The following is a 20,629-nucleotide window of genomic DNA, read 5'->3' on the forward strand; positions in this document are numbered from 1 at the left end:
CAGTTTGTTGTGTCGTTGATAGTGCTTCTCTGTTCACGTTTTCAGAGCAAAAGGCAACACGTACCCTTCGCATGTGTGGGGTGGCCAAAGCTTCAAGGAATGTCCAAGAAGAATTGTTGCAGGGTGGGGGGGCTCAAATACCGGCGAAAACGAGCCGGCGATACGGCTCTAATAATTCCCCGCAAAGCTTCATCAGCGGGAGCAACGGTAGCAATGAATCGTCGCTTCGGCGGGAAATTTCTTGTTCTCATCCTTTCCTTTGTAGCGTCGGCGTTTTTTTTTTTTTTTTTTCACTCGATAATAGTGTGGCACGTACCTCTCTCTAGTAACATTAAAAATAAAGTACTGAAAAGTTAGTCAGACTCTAGCTTTGTTCGTTGCCAAGCAGCTCCTTTGGGGAATTTAAAAGCGTTGTTTTCACTTTCGAAAACTTAGTTCGCGCATGTATGCATTGCGAATGCTTCACCGCGTAACACGCTTGTACCGCGGCAAAGCTAACTTTAAAAACTAAATTATACAATGTTTTCTAGATTCTTGCCCTCTGTGCTTGCAGCTTTCGTAGGTGTTAGCGCCCGAGTTCTTTCTATAAATATTAATTTATGCAGCGAACTCTATGGGTGCAGGTCAAGGAAGTACATAAAACCATAACCATATATGCAGGCGTAGGCCGCATGTCATGGCATAGCTGCGTAGCCACCATCGCCATCGGCACGCTTTGATTACGAGGCCAACAAGGTGTACGGGCCGTGTAGACTCGGCTGCCTGACTCGGGAAACTGCGGGATACTCTATAGTCCAGCCCATGTGAGGTAGAGAAAGACTGTCGAGCCCCACGGTATGGTTAATCAGGGTGCCGATGGCTCCGCCTGAAAAGTGTGTCAACGAGATCGCGGCGCGGAGACTGCGGAAGGCTGCTGCTGACCGTGAGCGTAGGGCAAGGATGTCTCCTGCTGAGCGTGAACGTCTCGCCGCAGCCAAGCGGGCTCGTTATGCTGAGACGATGACGGCAGAGCATCGAGCTCGTCGCACCGCTGCTGCACGCGAGCGGTACTTGGCTCTTGCTGCGTCAGATGAATACCGCGCCCGTCGCAACTTGGCGCAGCGTGAGCGGTACGCCGCGAGAGCCACCGTGCAAAACCGGGAGATTCGAGCAGCGGGTGGACGCGATCTCCGCAAGCGTCGTCCTAGGCGTATGTTTACCGAGTACTCGTTTAATTTGCATGTGGCGTGACGTGTGGGACCGTTTGTGATTATTTGGATGTGCTCACCTTGAAGGAGTCGATTTCCCCCTTGATCGCCGAGACCTACCGTGTGTACGGTGGTTACCGTATTGGGCGCGTAGTTGAATTACATCCATCTCGACCAATATACTTATGCGCTAATGCGCATGTAAGATGAACGTGTTCTTTTCACCCATTTCATGACATTTGGAGCCTTACTGCCTCGGTCATAAGCGCCGATTACGAGGAAGGGGGAGGGGGGCTGAGGGGCCGGGGCCCGAGCCGCCTCCGAAGTTTGCCAGGGGGCTGTTACTTCATTCGAGGTTTCTGTTGAGTTGCGTCTACATTCTCACTTAAATATTTTATTATGGCTAATGACACGGCTTTCAATTCATACTTTGGCTTTACTTCAGCAGATACTGACATTAGGACAAGCGCGGTAGACGCACCAGCGGCGGCTACCTCATGTATTTCTTCATGTCTACGTTAAAAAAAAATCACTGTGAGCATCACGCACTGACACAATACATTTGAATACATACAAAGGACAAAGTTTATTATTTCTTTTAAAGAGAAGGAAGTGACCAACTAACAATTATTTCTAATGGTATGGATGGCTTATGCCTAGAGAATGAATATGTTGCTGTATGTTCACCTCGCTTCAAGTAGCTCTGTGCGCCTTTTTGAGCCTGAAAAAGAGACCTGCAGATTTCAGTGACCCTTTCGGTAGAGTCTTTAATCAATGGTGCTTGAAATGCTCGTGAATGATGTGGTCTCACGTTTCTCACTTTTCTTTCCAGTAGGCAATGCTAACTACTCCTGAAAAAAAGAAAAAAGAGCTCTTCTAATAATGTACACTTAAGGATGGAAACATTACCACTTGCATGCAGAGGTCATAAATATATAAAATATATATAATTTACTTGGTAACTGAAATGAAGGCAAACTGGATTCACTCAAAATCATAATATCATTCACATGCAGTGGCACTTATATTAAACTCGCCGTTAAAAAAACGCTCCAGTTTTTCCGGAAAGGCGAAATAGTATTAGTGATAGCGAAGTATAGGACAATTAAACGAAGGAAGGTTGCACCACTGAGAGACGCCAGTCTCTTCGTGGTGCGAGGGGACTGAGGCTGTTTCATCACTTTAAGCCCTTCTCATGGGCTTCTATTATCGCTGGGGTTACATCCTATTCAACCACAGAGGTAATTCGAGTATCAAATTAAACTGTATGCTTACAGTGCAAGGCTGCATGTGGACGGACCCAAGGAAATATGGATCAAAGTAGGTTTGAAGTAATGTTGTGTCAAATAAAGCAGGCATGCAAATCTTATTTTTTATTTGTGAATTGTTAACATATGCAAACACGCCTGCTAAATGAACAACTCAACATCTAGCGAAGAACATCGAAGAAAGACAGTGTCTTCCTGGGCACATTAGTGCACCATGTGGTTTGTTGTCTAGACTACACTACCTTTGGGATCAGTCCAAAATCTTAGACTGCAGTCTCTCTAAGATTGGCACATATTTTTCATTCATAGACACTACCGGTTCCGGTTTAGGCGCATGCTGTGTGAAGGGCAGAGGTGGATTTAATTTATCTCGCCATTTTTGTAACAATTATGGATTATTACTTCTCCATACGTAGCTCTATGCCAAGTTCATGTGTCTTTTTCGTTCCAAGCTTAATTTAGAACCCTGTTATCCTCTCCTTTGTGCACTAGAAGGCCTCAAGTCACCTAATTTACAAGTCGAAAATGGCCAGAAACTCAGACCTCTCAAACCCTAAATCAGTCTGAAGTCACCAAAGAAGACCTTGTTTTCTAAAAAAAAAAAAAAAAAAGGAACAAGTGAAACGAGCCGGGCTGAAACGTTGACCATTGTGCTGTGCAGTTAAGGCAAAACAAAGAGATGCTCCATGCAACCTTGTGATTGTGCAGTTCAAAAATTCTTTTCTCACCTAAAACAAAATTAAAACCCTCTAAATAAGGCAGTAAAGCGTACTATACAATGCTGATTAAGCCACATATATATATTATAATACCGAGACAGATCGAGTTGTCCAGCGCTGTTTATTCCACCAAAGGCAACGCCCACAGCTCACGCGCGAAGAAGTCGAAGAACTAAGAAGATGATGATGGCTATGTACAAATGAAAACGACGAAGTACGTTAATAGTGCTTACACTAACTTCCCCCCGTCAAGGAAGCGGCCAGCCTGGCCGCAGATTAGAGATTATCTAAACGGGGAGTGAAGGGCTTCATCCGCGAGACGTGAACAATTTCGGCATTCCGGCGGCGCCGGTCAGTGACGGAGTGTACTGGGCGGACGAGATAGTTCACTGCAGATGTTTGCTGCACAACGGTGTATGGGCCAATGTAGCGTGGAAGGAACTTCTCACAGAGGCCTGGGGTGCGGACTGGAGTCCAAAGCAGGACTTGGTCTCCAGGGTGAAAACGTAGGTCACGGCGTTTGTTGTCGCAGTAACGCTTGCGCTCAGCTTGGATAGCTTCTGTGCTTTGCCGGGCGATTTGACGGCAATGTGCAACTCGGGCAGCAAAATCTTCTGGAAGCGACGCGTTGGGCGAAGAAGGTGCGAAAAATAGTTCTCTGTCGAATATGGTGGAAGGAGATCGTCCATACACAAGGAAGAAAGGGCTGTAGCCGGTAGTCCGTTGAATAGCAGTATTATATGCGAATGTCACAAAAGGAAGAATTTTATCCCAGTCAGTGTGGTCAGGACGGATGTACATGGAAATCATGTCAGACAGCGTACGGTGGAAGCGCTCAGTAAGGCCATTGGTTCGCGGATGATAAGTAGAAGTAGATTTGTGGACGGTATTAGTGGCTCGAAGAACTTCCTCGAGAACTTGTGAAATGAACGCCTTGCCACGGTCACTGAGAAGAACGCGAGGAGCCCCATGGCGCAAGACGATGGCGCGCAAGAAAAAGTCGGCGACCTCAGAAGCGGTGCCGGATCGCAGAGGGGCAGTCTTGGCATATCTTGTTAAATGGTCGACCGAAGTGACAATCCAACGGTGACCGGAGGGTGTCAACGGCAAGGGACCATATAAATCAATGCCAACAAATTCAAAAGGTGCCTCCGGGCAAGGGAGAGGTTGTAGTAAACCGGCAGGAGGGGATGTCGAGCGTTTGCGGTGCTGACATGACGCACAAGAGGCAATGTATTTGGCCACCGTTGAGGATAGGCCAGGCCAGAAGCAGCGGGTCTTTATGCGGTCGGAAGTCTTGTGGAAGCCTAAGTGGCCAGCCGATACATCGTCGTGAAGTGCCTCTAATACCCGCAAACGAAGGCAGCGAGGTAGAACTGGGACCCACCGGTGACCTGTTGGGTGGTACACGTAGCGGTGTAGCACGCCACCTTGAAGGCGGAATTGTCGAAGTTGGCGTCGCAAGCGGCTGTTGGGTGGTTCGGCGAACCCACTAAGGCGATCCATGAGAGCTCGACAGTAGGAGTCGGCCCGCTGAAGCGAGACGAAATCAGAGCGTGATGAAAGCGTTACTTGGTCCAGGGGCGTTATCGAGAGTTGGTGAGAGGCAGGCGTAGCATCGGAACGACGTGGTTGGGAAGGCGACTGCGCGTTACCTGGAGAGAGTGAGAGTGGGCAGCGAGACAATGCGTCTGCATCATGATGGTGTTTTCCAGACTTGTATGTTATAGTGAAGTCATATTCCTGCAAGCGGAGTATCCAGCGTCCTAAGCGTCCTGACATGTTTTTCATTGATGACAGCCAACACAGAGCATGATGGTCGGTGACGATGGTGAAGTGGCGGCCGTAAAGGTATGGGCGAAATTTCTGAATCGACCAAACGATAGCCAGGCATTCTTGCTCTGTTATGGTGTAGTTCCGCTCAGCTGGAGAAAGTGTTCGGCTGGCATATGCTATGACTTGCTCTTTAGATGCTGTATTACGTTGCAGAAGTACTGCGCCAATACCTTGTGCGCTTGCGTCAGTATGGAGTATGGTGGGGGCACGATTATCGAAGTGGCGAAGCACTGGTCCGGAAGTAAGATGCCGCTTAAGAGCTTGAAAAGCCGACTCACAGTCGCTAGTCCACGTGAAAGAGGCACCGGTAACCAGTAGCTTGTGTAGAGGTGCTGCTATTGCTGCGAAGTTGCGTATAAACCTACGGAAATATGACGCCAAGCCGAGGAAACTACGTAGATCTTTCTGTTGCTGGGGGCGAGGAAACTGAAGAACGGCACTAATCTTTTCGGGGTCAGGCTGGATGCCATCTTTTGAGACGACGTGACCCAATACTTTTATTGTTTTGCTTGCAAATTTACATTTTTTTGTATTGATCTGGAGACCAGCATTCGCAAGGCACTTGAGAACTTCGTCTAATCGATGAAGATGTTGGCTGAAGTCAGACGAAAAGATGACAATATCGTCCAGATAACAGAAGCATGTCTTCCATTTTAGACCACGAAGTACGTTGTCTATCATGCGCTCAAATGTGGCAGGAGCATTACAAAGGCCAAAAGGCATCACGTTAAATTCATAAAGGCCATCCGGTGTAGCGAATGCGGTCTTTTCGTTGTCAGTCTCGTTCATCGGAATTTGCCAGTACCCTGATCGAAGATCAAGGCTGGAGAAATACTCCGCCCCTTGTAGCGTGTCCAAAGCGTCGTCAATTCGAGGTATTGGATATACGACCTTGCGTGTGATCTTATTGAGCGCTCGATAATCCACGCAAAAGCGAACTGAGCCATCTTTTTTCTTTACCAGGACCACGGGAGACGCCCATGGGCTAGATGAAGGTCGTATTATCTTCCGCGCAAGCATGTCAGCCACCTGTTGTTCAATGACCTTTCGTTCGGACGGCGATACACGATAGGGGCGTCGTCGTATGATAGCGGAACCATCGGTTTCGATGCGGTGTGTAGCCGCAGGAGTTTGGCTCAACACAGGGGAACAGCTATCGAAACAGGCTTTGTGTTTTGCCAAGACCACCATTAAGGCTTCGGATTGCGCGGCTGTTAGGTCAGAACCAAGAACGGCTGGAGGAGGGAAAGAATCATCCAAACCTGAGGTTGGTGCTGGCGATGAAGAAGGGCAAAGCGTGACTAGAGAGATAGGTTGAGTGTCGGCGAGGGTTGCCACAGTCATCCCTTTGGGCAGCATCACAGGATCTGGAGTCGTGTTGCAAGCAGACAGAAGGGCGCGGCCGCGTGAAAACCGGACGAGACAGGTGGCAATGAGAATTCCGCGAGAAGTACAGCGGGAAGAAGGGGCGACTAGGGCGTCTCCGTCGGCGATCTGACTGGATGTCACGGCTACAACGTCTTCGTGACCAGGACGCAGGACGTAGTCTGCAGCGATGGCCAAGTTCGCGCATGAAAGTGAAGAGTCCGCAACAGGAGCAAGCGCTGTATCCGTGATGTGGACAACTTCCTCTCTACATGAAATGACGGCTGAAGCAGAATGTAGGAAGTCCCAACCAAGTATAAGTTCATGGATGCACGTTGGAAGGATGATAAACTCGATGAGGTGGCGTATGCCGTCGATGAGAACACGAGCAGTACACTGTCCGTCAGGGTGAATGAATGCATTATTAGCACCACGCAAAATAGGTCCAAGATAAGGCGTTTTTACTTTACGGAGCCGGGAACACAGATCACTCCGAAGAACAGAAACGGCGGCACCGGTATCGATGAGAGCTGACGCGGTAACACCTTCGACAGTCACAGAAAGCATGTTGGCCGGGCGAACAGGAGGAATTTTTGAAGACCGATAAGAAGCAGTTTCCCCTCCAAAAACTGCAACAGTTAGTTTTCCGAGTGCTGGTCGACAAAATGGGAAGTGGGACGAAGCGGTGATGTAGAGCGCCGGTAAGGGGATGGAGAACGACGTCTGGCCGAACGGGAACTATGAGGCAGATTGGGAGCAGCTGGTGGAGACGGAGAACGCTGTTGAGGGAACGAGTGCGGTCCGGGATAGTAGTCATCTGATCGGCGACTGCGGTCTCTTTCGTGCTCAGCATAGCCTCGCCTTTCATCCTGCTGGCGCCGGCGGCAGAAGCGAGATATATGGCCGCGTATGCCACAGTAAAAACAAACCGGACGAGGTGGACGCCATTGAGGGTACGATGGCGCAGCAAGTGCTCTGGTGCCCATCGAAGCTAAATGGTCATAGGAAACGCCAGTAGGCACGGAAGTCACGGTAGGGGTGGGTATCGAAACAACATCCGCGTAGGTAGGTGTGGAGCGCGCTACCGGAGCAAGATGCGTCGTGGGTGTAGTCATCGCTGTCAACTCCTGCTTTACGACCTCGCGCAAGTCGAAGGTGGGGGTTGTTGCGCAGGCAGCAGGGGGACGCTTTAGGTCTTGTAGTTGAAGCTCCTCGCGGATGATGGTGCGGATAAGAGCACGTAAATCTGGAGAATGAGGAACCTGAGGATCGCTGCTCTCATGTGGAAGACGAATAGACTGCAGCTCGTCGAGGCGTTGAGACGTTGAAGTGATGTCTTGGACAGAAGCCGGATTTTGAACGATTAAGGCGTTGAACGCGACAGGCCCAATGCCTTTTAAGATGTGGCGAACGCGTTCGGCTTCCGTCATGCTAGGATTCGCACGGCGGCACAGAGCCAAGACATCCTCTATGTATGAGGTGTAAGACTCTTCGGGAAGTTGGCGGCGCGTTCCCAGCTTCTGTTTGGCGACTTCTGCACGGCCAGACGAGGAAGCGAAGATTTGCCGCAGCTTCGAGGTAAACGTGGACCAATCCGCGATGTCGGATTCGTGGTTGAAATACCACGTCTTTGCAACACCGGTCAAGTAGAAGGCGACGTGCCTCAATTTCTGGGTGTCGTTCCACTTGTTGCAAGAACTCACGCGGTCGTAGTGGTCGATCCAATCGTCTACGTCATCACCGCGGAGTCCCGCAAAGACAGGGGGATCGCGCTGAGGGCTCGTCACAGTCCAAGAGGGCGCCGCAGGTGGGGCCGTCTGTGTGGTAGGGTTTGAGGCGCCGGAAGGGCCGGGGTTGGAAGTGTCCATTGTTGTAGGGGTAGCTGGGTGCAGGCGGCGACCGGAACGGAGCTCCAGGGAGGACGGGAACGCGAGAGGACGTCGGGATCTTGACGTACCTCCACCACTTTATAATACCGAGACAGATCGAGTTGTCCAGCGCTGTTTATTCCACCAAAGGCAACGCCCACAGCTCACGCGCGAAGAAGTCGAAGAACTAAGAAGATGATGATGGCTATGTACAAATGAAAACGACGAAGTACGTTAATAGTGCTTACAATATATATACTTGGACTGCTACATTGTCAAAATAAAGCCACAAATTGAGTCGGAATGTCAATTTTTTCACTTTTGTCATGACATTGCAGAGTTTTAAAATAAGGGCCCCAAAGAAAGTGTCGGAGCCACTGCGCATGCGTGAGATGCCAACTGCGTTTGGGTTTTGCGTCGGGCACACTATTTCACTGATTTAGCGGGAGCCCCTAAAACTGCCATAAAAGTTTCGCCTCGACAAACATGGCGGCATCCATCGAAGCGACGGCTCTAACCTAGCACCAAACTGGGTTCGATTCGCGGTAACGCGTGAAGTTCACAAGCTAGGAGAAGTGCCTGCGGTTATCACTTTCTCTCAGCTAGCGTGTGTTACGAAGATTGACTCATTAGACGCCGCTGATTTTGAATTCGATTGTGGATATTATGGCTCGTAGGCCTAACACGGCTAAGCTTGGCTGGTGAAGGCTAGTAAAGTTGGTTTGCTCAAAACTAAGTGCAACTAATTGTTTGCTGCTTACAGAATAACCTCTAAATCGTAATCAAATACGAATACACGAAATTCAAAATTATTATTCCTATCATAAAATGGTATATTTTATTTAATTATTTCTAATAGCTTTTCTTTGATGCCGTAGTGGCGCTGTCAGTGCAAGATGCTATCTGCAAATGCAAAGCCCTATTCAAAAACTCTTTACTCCTGTGTGCCCAAACGTTAACACCTGCAAAGCTCTTTGGGATCCCAAACTTTTGGGCCCCCTATTCTGAAACTCTGTATTAACAGAAAGTTTAGGGTTAATTTCTCATAAGAGTATTTTTGTCATCTATTGTATACACATACCAAGCCAATATTCTGAATATATTCCTTATAGAACAGTTACTTTCTTTAATAAAAATAACAAAGCAGCAATTGTCAGCTTTTCCTTATGACTAAAAATTATATAAGTTAAAAAGTAATAAACAACATTAGTCATGAAAGAGTACTCATCTGCAGATTATAGAAAAAAATTGCGGTAACAGGTCAAAGCAAGAATTCTGCAGAAAATTTTCTGCCTGATATAGTTTCACTTGTGTGCGCAACCTTCAAAGTGTCCTTACGGCATTAGAAAATAATTGTCAGAAAGAGATCACTAGAATAATTATTCCCACATTGAGGGAAAATAGTGTGACTTTTTCAGCGGAATTAGAGATGGTCAAAAAACACTGAGTACACTTGAGATGGAATGACCCGTATATGTAAGTTAAACTTCGGTATAACGAATTTCAATATAATGAAATTCTTGATATAACGAAATATTTAACTTTTCATGACCTCTTGTTCATAGAAAACCATGTATTTAGAACCTCAATATAACGAAGCGTGTGTGTGTATTCGATTTAAATGTAGCGAAATTTCGCTTCCGCCGCAAAGGAATGCCGTGACAATAAATGGAAACTTCCGCGGACGCAGATGGTCGCATGATTGACTCACAAGCGGCCGCTCGCAAACGGCACGTCGCAAATCGCGCACGGCTCGACAAGAGCCACCGCCGAACTGGAGCCGCATCACGTTCCGCATAAAGTCCAAGTGCAATAAGATCCTATCGCGCCCCGTGCACTTTGTGCTTTAGGTGCGAGTAAAAGCGTGCGAGGGTGAGACAAGAAAGATGGTGGCTTCACGAGTGCCGCCTTCCCGCGCGAACAGAGAGAAAGAGGGGGAGGGGGGGGCGAGCTCGCAGTAACCCGATCAAGCGAGCGCGAGCAGCAGGATGGCTGTGGCGTCGCAATTTCTGACGCGCGTCTCGGCCGTGGCTGCGCAAGGTTGCAAGCGCGGCTGAGCGCATACACTTTCATCCGCGCTGCTTTAGAAGTAATCTGCCGTGTGTGTAAAGAGTGGGCGTGCCGAGACGGCATGGGGTCATAAGCTGTCTTTCCGGGCGTTTAGTATTGGAGGTTGCGTAATCTCGAGTTTCGGTGGCCCGTTCGAGCAAGAGGCAGACGAAGCATTCGCTCACCGGTGCCGGCGCTTTTCCTATTAGCGTCGTCCCAGTGCAGGCGAGGCTATCAGCGGTGGGGGCGATGTACACGCGAAAGCGTGGCTGGATTCGCTTAATTCGTATCTCCAACGTGAAGACATCGCCGACCTGGCATGAAACCGTATCATTCGTCTCCGACTCCCAAATTCATCAAAATGGATAGTTTTTTCATTAAAATTTGCTTTTTCCGATTGCCCGATAATTCGGAAAATTCTGCGGCCCCTTTCTGTGTAAGAAAAATCGATCGGCGACTGTACTTATTTGCATAAAAGGTCGAATTTCAATACAACGAAATTTCGATATAACGAAGCAAATTGCTGATTTTACCCACTTCATTATATCGAGGTTTTATTTATATATATAATATATGCGTGGGGGTTCAGAAGGCTGGTCAGGCCGCACCTCCCCCCCCCCCCCAGTAAAATGAAAACTTTCCACCTGTAGTTTGGGCACCCGCTTACTCATTTCATTCTTTAGTTAGATTGAATGAAACAATGTCGTGTAGCTCACTTAGTTAGTGACCTCTTTGCAGGCTGTCTTTCTTGTAGAAAACCTTCACCTATATGATGTTTTTTAGTGTCAAGGCCCACGAGTGATATAGCCCATGACAAACAATTCTGGAGAGAGTTTTCTGGATAACACAATGGGAAGAAAACGAGCTATGAATTGCTATCAGAATGTAAAGGAGGTAATCAGGGAGGAAACATTTCATCATTTTTTTAGGGGAAGTTCCCTGCTTTTTTTCAGGCTACTTTATAAATGCCTAAAAATACACCACGGTAAAGGTTTGGAAACCATTGAGCATATGTTGTCTTTGTATCCGTGCAGATTTCCTGAAGGGACCAAGCTTAATTAGAATGCAATCTGCACGCGCATAAACAGTTGGCATTTACCGAAATCACAGGAACATTCGTGATTGCTACACTGCATACAGTGCGGGAGAGAGCGCAGTTTTGAGTAGAGTACTGCCGCTCGAGACCAGAAGTACAAAGACAAAAAGTTCTTTTTTTGTGACCACAAACATATTTTTCATTTATTTATTTAACTAGTATTTACTGAGAACGTTCTTGCGATCATGAAGTCTGCCAATGTGTGCTGGACCTACTTGCTACGTAGCTGCTGGTGACATTATGAAAGAGAGCATGAAATTTTTTCACCGTTTTTGATAGGAGATTGTAAATTAATTTTACGAAAGAAAGAGCATGCAATTTTTTTACTGTTTTTGATACGAGATTGTAAATTACCTGCTGCATGCAGTGCATTATTTCTGGCTCGCATGTTCAGAAGAGCCTCATCTACAGATTGGCAGTGTTTTCCTACTATGTCCAAAAAGTGTTTCAGCCTTCAGGGTCCCTTTAACCTATTGGCTGCCAAAGCCAGCAAATGGCCTGGCCCAACAACTGGGGCCATATTGCCAAAGTCGGCGATTTGCCGGGTTGGAGGGTGGAGGTATGGTTAGTTTAAAATTTATGTATGGATGGTGCGATGGGCAATATATGCTGTACTTGATCAAAAATGTTGCCAATAGATGGCACTAAGTGTCCACAACATCAGTGTTTCTTTTTATTAATTTTAGCATTTAATATATAGCAGAAATTGTGTAGCACCCATAAGTGGCAATAATTGGTACGGAAGGCCCTGCAGCTTGCATTTTATGTGGTAGCCGAAGTATGTAACCTGTCCTCTTATAAAAGTGCACTCACAACGGTTTCAGAAGTTTTTCCACTATTTAATTCTATGCAACAGTCTAACCCCTCCTCTGAACTTTTTTTTACTACATGTTGATTAAGTTCATGAGGTAGGCATAAATACATCTATTACAAGGTCTTCTTTTCCAGTATTCCTGCCCCACACATCTAAGAGCGGAACTACCTTCCCTCTGATATTGTAACCATCAGCTACAACGAATGCTTTCATGATGCTGTAGCTAACATTCGGTGATCAGGAATCTATGGTTCTAACTTATTTTTGCACTTAGCTGTTTTTTACTTTTTTTTTCTACTTACTGACACAAGCAGTGCCTACCCCCCTCTTTTGATGCCTTTTGGCCATGAGAATAAGCAAAGTAAATGAATAAATAAAAGATAATGTCAACTGAGGGACATCCAAATGCAGAAAGTTCAGAAATATCCAAAAGTCATGCTGCTTGAAGACAAACTGAGGAATGCGGTACGGATGGTATGCTTAACCTGAATTAAGTATGAATTGCTGCATTTGCCGAGTTACTTTTACAGTGATACTAAGCAACATCTTATTTGTCTACGAGTAAAATTTTCTTGTGCACACCAAAATATGCTCACACTATTTGTTACAGTTTTGTGCATGCGGTGTTTGTGCTTATTGGCCAAAAACAAATGTTCAGCAGTCAGCAACTTTTAGCATGAACAAGCAGATTTATCTTTGCAGACGGTCTGGTAGTGCACACAGCACATTAGCAGATGACAAGGCATATACACTCGTGCAATTCATGTGTGGTTCACAGCAGTGCTGTTAATACATTGTTGCCCGTGCCTTTTAATTCAGTGTTAAGGTACAGGCTGCACCATTGATTTAGCCTAAGTGTCCATTTGCCTAGCATGCATTGTAACATTTTAGGTGCAGCAACAGGTTCTAGTTTGTGTTTTTCGTGCATGCTTAGAGGATTCTCATAGTACCGTGCAATGAGCAATGGTTGCTTAGCATGGATAATCAAACAGATCTGACTTACACAAAAAAACACATTATTCTTTGATGCCTGCAACTAATTTCTAAATGCCAGAGACAATTCCAGCTATTTACAGCAATAATAATAATGATAATAATAGTAGTTGTTCGAACATTGACTGATGTGTACTGCTGTGAATGGGAGACCACAACAAAAAGCATACATACTTCCAGGAGAATTTTTGCTGGATGACAAAACTGGTGTGAGTCAGTTCACGAAGTGCAGGGAAAATCAGGCTGTGTTCAGTTTGAGTGTCTCTGTGGCTGAGCTGGGCCGAGACTAAGAAATCACTTCATATATATATTTATGTGCACTTCTTTTGCATGTGGCAGCACGTGAACAGGGCTCTCAAACGAAAAACTAATTCTCATCTCTTCTCATGCAATGTGACCAGGAGAAAAGAATGGATTGTAAGACTGTGTCTTGATAAACCGGTGTTGAGGTTGCTTAGAGTGTGTGATGTGCATTTAGTCGCCACCGGTGTATTGAAATTTAAGCATATGCAGTCTATCGACTTGTCTGTGCAACAAAAATCATCAGGCTTGTATGACATGCTGACTTGCATGGCTGTTGAATCTTTAGTGGGAATGACAAGCCCCTAGCACAAGCCTGTAGGCTGTAGCTGTAGTATTGTGATCTACATAGGGCAATTTTTCTCTCTTTAAGTCACTCTATTGGCATTTGTGGATGCAAATTCTCTTTGGCAATTCTGTCCATTAGTGGCGAAGAAATAAAAACCATGGTAATTGAGCTACAGGTCAATTGATCCCTCTGCTTACCCAGTGTCACCCCAGTTCACTCCAGACTGCAGAGTACTTCATCGTGAGAGTATAGTATGTTAAACATTATGCTTAAATGCTGTGTACTGTCAGCAGTGGGGAAGCAGTAGCTTTTCGATCCCTGTTATGCCTGAAGCCAATAATTACCTTGTACGTGTAGTTTAGGCCAGTGATTGTAGTCATTTTATGATTTTATTACACTTGTCTGTCTCCTCCTGAATCCAAAATGTCTCGAACAAGTCACTTGTATAGTTAGCATTAAATGAGTCAATAATGATAGTGCTTGGAGGTTGCTGCAGTGGACACCAATTAGACTGCTGGTGAATGCTCACATTGGTGAATGTGGAGCACACATGGCCATTACAGTGATTAACTAAATGATCCATGGCTGCTCAAGTCTGCACTGCTGGAAAGTGTTCTCGCAGCATCAGGCATGTACCTGATGAACTGATCATTGTAGCATTTTTCCACAGGATAAGAGAATTTCATGCACCACTTTCATTTTGCTTGGAACAGAACTGTTTAAGTGGTTCTCACAGAAAAGTCTTTCTGTCAATGCCATTTGCACCATAGTACACTCATGTCCTACTTTCTGGTGTAGAAACAGCAGATATAGTGTATCTTCTCACGCCCTTCTTCAGAGTGCAGCATGTTGACGTCACTAAGTCACAGCAGCACCAGATAGGCTTAATAATATTTTGCGTTCTTTCAGTGAAACAAGTGGACATGTCCTAATTTCTCTGTGTTGATTCTCCCTTACCAGCATTGCTAGGCATAAGAGAAGACGCACATGAAGACTGTGAAAGGGTGAGGTTTGAGTTGTATCATGAACTTTTGTGTTTAGAGGGCCCCTCACTAGGTCTGGCCATTTTCAGCTGACAAGTACAGTGTATACAATGTGCGCTAACGATTATGTCTGCTAAAAATTTCATTGTTACGCGCCATGGAAAGAGCTGAAATTTCAAAGCTCGTTGGTGGGGTAAGGGTTTGAGGCCAGCTCCGACCTCGAGGATCAGCAACGGCTGATTGCGAGGGCCCAGGATGCGGCTCGAGCTCAAGGCATTCTGGAATGAGGACGCCTCTCCAAAGCTGCATTCACCCAATAAAAATGTTTATTCTCTCTCTCTCTCTGAAATTTCAAACTAAATGCCGTTTGTCCTCCTCGCGGGCGCCGCGCTCCAAGACGGGGAGATGACGTATATCAGCAAGGAAGGAATGAAGGAAAAAGTGGAGAAGGAAATGCAGGGAGGTTAACCAGTTTAGCTCAACCTGTTTGCTACCCTACACATGGGAGCGGGATGGGGGGATGAAAGATGGGGAGGAGAGAGAGCACATAGCACAGCACACACATTGTCAGTTACAGTCCGTCACTCTTGCGTGGTACTTGACATCACTGTCGCAGCTGCTTGTCCAAGCCCGTCTCTTTCAAAAACCGAAGTAGTCCCTTTGTCGCCTCCAGCTGCGATGTCTTTTGAATGTGCCAATGTACATGTATATGCTGTGACGTTGCTCATAATGACCCTTGACACTTGGAGAATTATTCAAGGCAACATCAGTTATTTGTGTAATCTATTTCATTAATGGATGAATTAAAGTTTAGAGAAATAATAAAACACACAAAGTGAATGTCTGCACGTTTTTGTTTTACTTTGCCCTGCAGCAAGAGAGATGTACTTCCATTTCATCTGCTTGTTCCCACATTGTGCAGTCGCGCACGCTGAGAGCAAAACTGTGTCATTTTCTACCACGTTGCAGCACCTGATCATGCTCTGCAATCTGTTTGTGTCTGTCTCAGTGTTCGTGTAGCACTGACTTAGGCCGTAAGTCAGGTGTTCTCGTGCACAAGTGCGCAAAATCGTGCGCTGCCTGAAATGAGACAAATGCAACAGCTCGTGCGTGCGACCATCAGCAGAAGTGCGTCGCGCTGCAAAAAAGCGAGAGAGAAAAAAAAGGCGGGGCTCATGACGTATGTGTCACATGGTCTTCCTGCTCCGGTGTGGGAGTACGCAGGGAAGAAATTTCTCTTGCAGAAGCCAGACAGGGGAAGTGGAGAGAATGTCCTTGTTGGCAGCGGCACTCGCCTCCTGAAATATGTCTATCTCGGCTATTAATGAACCAGTTTGAAAAACTGTTGCGGTAGCATGCTCCACTTCCAGCTTATAACCAAAATTTGCTATGTGGCCTAGTGAGGGGCCCTTTAAAAAAGCACTGACAGAAAATTTTTGTCTTGTTTTTAATTTTTTAGCAAATAACTATTGACCAAGTTACACTATGAAGCCTCAATTCCTTGAGAGTGCAGCAATTGATGATGTTACCCATTATTACCATTCATTAAAAATGTGCACTAAATGGTATCAAAGACAAGACTTATGTCAGCGAAACCTGATGTCATGGTACCAGACACCATGCACTGACGCATACACGTACACTGTGACCATGCTGCCAAAAGCCGAATCCATTCAGCACTCATTGGGACAAGAGGGGAGAGCGGGTTCTCCTGCATTTTTTTGTAAGGACTAGTTTGGCAGCATTTGGTGACACAATCATTTTATGACCTTCAGTGAGTATGACTCACCATCCTGAGTGTTGCACTCTTGAGTTTGTAAATCATGTGACTGCCACCTTCGCTTTTGGTGATGTGAATTTCACTCATTTCATGTATCTATTTTCTGCCATCGAACTGTACTGAGGGGCCATGATGGAATCTAGGGGGACCAGGCTGCAGTACTGAAATGACGAGGCTTCATCAAGTTGTTGCTTTGCAGCTTTTTCCTAACTTCATCTTTGTCCCTTGGAGATTAAATAAAATTCGATTGATTCGTAATGTATGCAGATAAGCCAGCAAGACACGAGTCAACACGCAACTGTAGCTTCTTGACATAAAAGGCCCCTCATATGCAAAGTGCGAGGCTCAAGTTTTGCACTGAGGACAGGTCCTCACATCTGTCAGCACACAATGGCCTTGCCTGGCTGTCAGTGCTAGCTGGCCTTTGTACATTGGGCCCTGTTGGCAAAGGCTACGCTTAAAGAGGTAATGTGGTGGTACAAGCAAACATTCCACAAGTTAAAGAGCATCTCAAATTTGCTTGCATCCGAAATAACACATGAAACTTTTTTCCCAGCAGTCAGGAGATGATGAAAACATAGATAAAAGATTGCTTTCAAAGACAAATTGACCTGCCGCAGCATCTAAGTAGCTTTGACATTCTTCCAAGGACGAGGTCGCAGGTTCAATTCTCGGCTGTGGCAGCCATGCCTCGAGGTGCGCAGGAATGCAGAAGCGCTCGTGTGCTTAGGTTTAGGCGCGCATTAAAGAACTACAGATGGTCACATTTGATCCGGAGCCCTCCACTATGGCATTCCTCACAGCACACTGCATAGTTTTGGGACGCGAAACCACACAACTTGAAATTTTTGCAAACATGGCGTTACATGAAATCAGTTGAAAACAAGTGCCCTGGACGTTCCTGTAGTTGTGTTTTTCTCAGCCTTCCATTATGTATGGTTTAATTGAATGTTCAAGTTATAACTCTGCCAGTTGTTTTCATGGTATTATATTACTTACCATTCCCTCCCCCCACCCCCCTTCTACAGTAATGCCCTGCTGGGCAGTTGGGTTCCTACGTAAGGAAAATATACCTTGACACAGTACGCAGTCATGGGCAACTTGTTAGACAACATCGACCGGGAAGAAAATATGTGTTAGGCTGTTAGACGCTTCTGTGCCTTTGCAGTAGGGGCAATGAAGGAAAAGGAGATTCTTGGGGCTCATTCTGCATAGTATTAGAGCACTGAACTGCAGTGAACGAGTTGGTGATGTGCAGGGAAAATTGGAATGGACCTTGAAGTCAAGGCACTCACCTGACCCAATCACAAAGCATTTGGCATGGGATGTTTGGGTGCTGCTGTGAATATTCAATGTTGCTCTGAGTACAGGCTAGTCTTCCTGAATTTTTTTTTCATTGAAGGCGATGACAGCCAGTTCAGGCGGCTGCAGTTGATCCTCATCATAACAAATGTGTGTTTAATATAACAATGTTTTACTGTCATCTCATCACATTTTTCTAATTGGGAAGTACTCCGCACAGCCTATTTGTACAGCCTATTTTTGTATATAAACTTAGATGCCGAGCATTAACCTGCTGTGAATTGTAGCAGTTCTGCGCTGCCGGTCGCAAAGATTCAATGTTCGCAACTTTCACAAAGGGCCACAGTTTGCAATATTTGTCTCATAAATTGCCTCATTGTCCTCTTCTCTGCAATGTGCCTTTCGAGTAGCATGGCTGCTTTGGCATATCTTGGTGCCTATAATATAATAAACGTAGCATTTTAGAATTCCTGCGAGATATACATGTGAACCTGCACCACCACTACAAAGCGTGGTCTTGTTGGATAATTTTTTTCCATCCTCTACTTGTTTGCACTCAACGAGTGAAGTAAATGTTGCACCTTTTTCTCTCATTCTAGATAAGGCCGGCAGCAGTGGCTGAAGTGCAATTTTCACAACAGCTGAGTGTACCCTGCACAAACACACTGGTCGTGGCTACAGGTGACATTGCTGCCTACCGAAAAAAGATTGTGTGCAAATGCAACAACAGTGCGGCCACAGAGCGTCGTGCCACAATGTCTCGTGCCGTAACCTGTTCAATCCGTCAATTTGTGCGTAATGTGTCGGCATGGAAGAACACATCAACATGGATGCTGCACAAGGGTAAGTGTGGTTATTTTTGCCTCTGGAATCAACCATAAGCACTTGCATTGTGCTCTTGCAGAAACGCAGACCCGAACCGTCGTGGTAACAAGGAAAACACAGACGCTGTGACATCGGCTTCTTGTGTGGGCAAGGCGAACCAGTACATTCAGGTGGATCAGTTGGGAAGTGCTGCTGTGCTGTTGCTCCTGATGCATTCATGTGCACAGTTGCCAACATTGTGTCCTTGTGACATGTGTGCAGTGCTGCCACTAGCAGCCACTTGCAGGGTTCACATAGGAAGATGACAAATGGCCAGCCGTGATCTAACAATTGCTCCATGTGTGCGTCTGGGTGCTCCACATGCCAGTTGCCACTGGGCATCACTGTCATCTACAATAGGCAGCTCACACCTGCCAGCTGCCTGCACTTACATTGCTGCATCATGGACCGTCACTGGCTTTAACTAGATGCATAGCGCCACAGCTCCAGACTTTATGTACTGGGATTATAACTGCCAAACATGGTGTCATCTTTGTAAGCCTACCATGTTGAGTTATACCAAATTAATTCTTTCACATTTACAATGTTGCATGGTTGTTTTTTATCACCGTGACGCATGGATTGTTCATGTTCTGATGTCCAGAAAATACAAATAATATGTGATATTGATGCGATTTGTGCTACTTGAAGTGAATTTTGATGAGTAAAAAATAACTCTGACCTAGCTACTGTGGTCTATCGCCCTCTAAGCAGCAACCTAACATTGTTTATGAATTATCTTGAAGCATTTTTGCGCTTGCTCAAATAACTTTAATTTGGGCTGTTGACTTCAACATAAATGCTCTTGATGATGCACCTATTGTATGTGACCTTACTATGCGGCTACGTTCATCAGGCTTTGTTACTATAATCAAAGCATGTACTCGAGCAACTTCGTCCACTTCGTCTGCTCTAGATTTACTAATTACAAACTGGGAAACTACAATTCGTGACTCTGGTACATTAGCAATTATAGACCATTGAGTTGAGTTGAGTTTAGTGGCACATAAGCAGCTTAGGCTATCATGCGCCAAACACTAGGCATAGATTCTTTTTAAAAAGTTTGGACACCTCAGTGAGTCCTTGTCTGGGCAAGAGCCCGGAGAGTCCCAACAAATTGACTAAAGACCTCGGCCTTCTTCTCAGGGATGAGAAGGTGGATGAGGTGTTCTGTAATATGTAGTTAAGCACTCTGCGAAGTTTTAAAGTTTTATGAGAACTCTAGCTTCTTTTAAAAAGCTAAAAACACATGATACATCAACAAGCGCGTCTTCTCCTAAAATCAAAGCTGGGTGAAAAGGGATGTGTTCTTTGTAAAATATGGTAAAAAATGTCTTCCTCAATGGTTCAAGTTTTCTGCATGAAAATAGGATATGGTTTACTGCTAGTTCATCTCCACATAGTTCACATTGGGGTTTGTCTTGCTTTGTTAGAATGAAGTTGTGTGTTAGGTGTGTGTGTCCTATGCAAAGACGGCACAGGATCACTTCTTTGAAACGTTCCTGGTGTGTGCAGGATTTCCATTCACCTAACACGGGTTTTAACAGGTGTAATTTGTTGCTTGCTTCATTGTTCCAGGCAGACTGCCATTTTTTCCTTAGTTTATGATTTTTGTGTTTAACAGTGCTCCAGGGAAAACTGGAAAATGTCAGCGTGACTCAGTTACTGTTCAGTGTATGTCCCATGATGTTTAGAGGTTTTCAAATCTAATATCTCTTCACAAGATTGGTCTTGCATATCATCATCATCATCATCATCATCATCATCATCATCATCATCATCATCATCATCATCATCATCATCATCATCATCAGCCTGGCTAAGCCCACTGCAAGGCAAAGTACTCTCCCATACTTCTCCAACTACCCCGGTCATGTACTATTTGTGGCCATGTTGTCCCTGCAAACTTCTTAATC

The 20,629-nt window shown here is 45.7% G+C and overlaps 1 protein-coding gene across 1 annotated transcript; it reads left to right on the plus strand.

Moving 5' to 3' along the window:
- The first annotated feature begins 717 nt into the window (after positions 1-717).
- LOC142579826 (uncharacterized) lies at positions 718-19,961 on the plus strand. The gene is made up of 4 exons (XM_075690402.1): positions 718-1,189; positions 14,745-14,788; positions 18,449-18,692; positions 18,754-19,961. The coding sequence occupies exons 1-4, from the start codon at positions 856-858 to the stop codon at positions 18,801-18,803; spliced, it is 672 nt and encodes a 223-aa protein (XP_075546517.1). The 5' UTR covers positions 718-855; the 3' UTR covers positions 18,804-19,961.
- The last annotated feature ends 668 nt before the right edge of the window (positions 19,962-20,629 follow it).

Source organism: Dermacentor variabilis, chromosome 4, assembly GCF_050947875.1.
Source record: "Dermacentor variabilis isolate Ectoservices chromosome 4, ASM5094787v1, whole genome shotgun sequence".
Lineage (NCBI taxonomy): Eukaryota > Metazoa > Arthropoda > Arachnida > Ixodida > Ixodidae > Dermacentor > Dermacentor variabilis.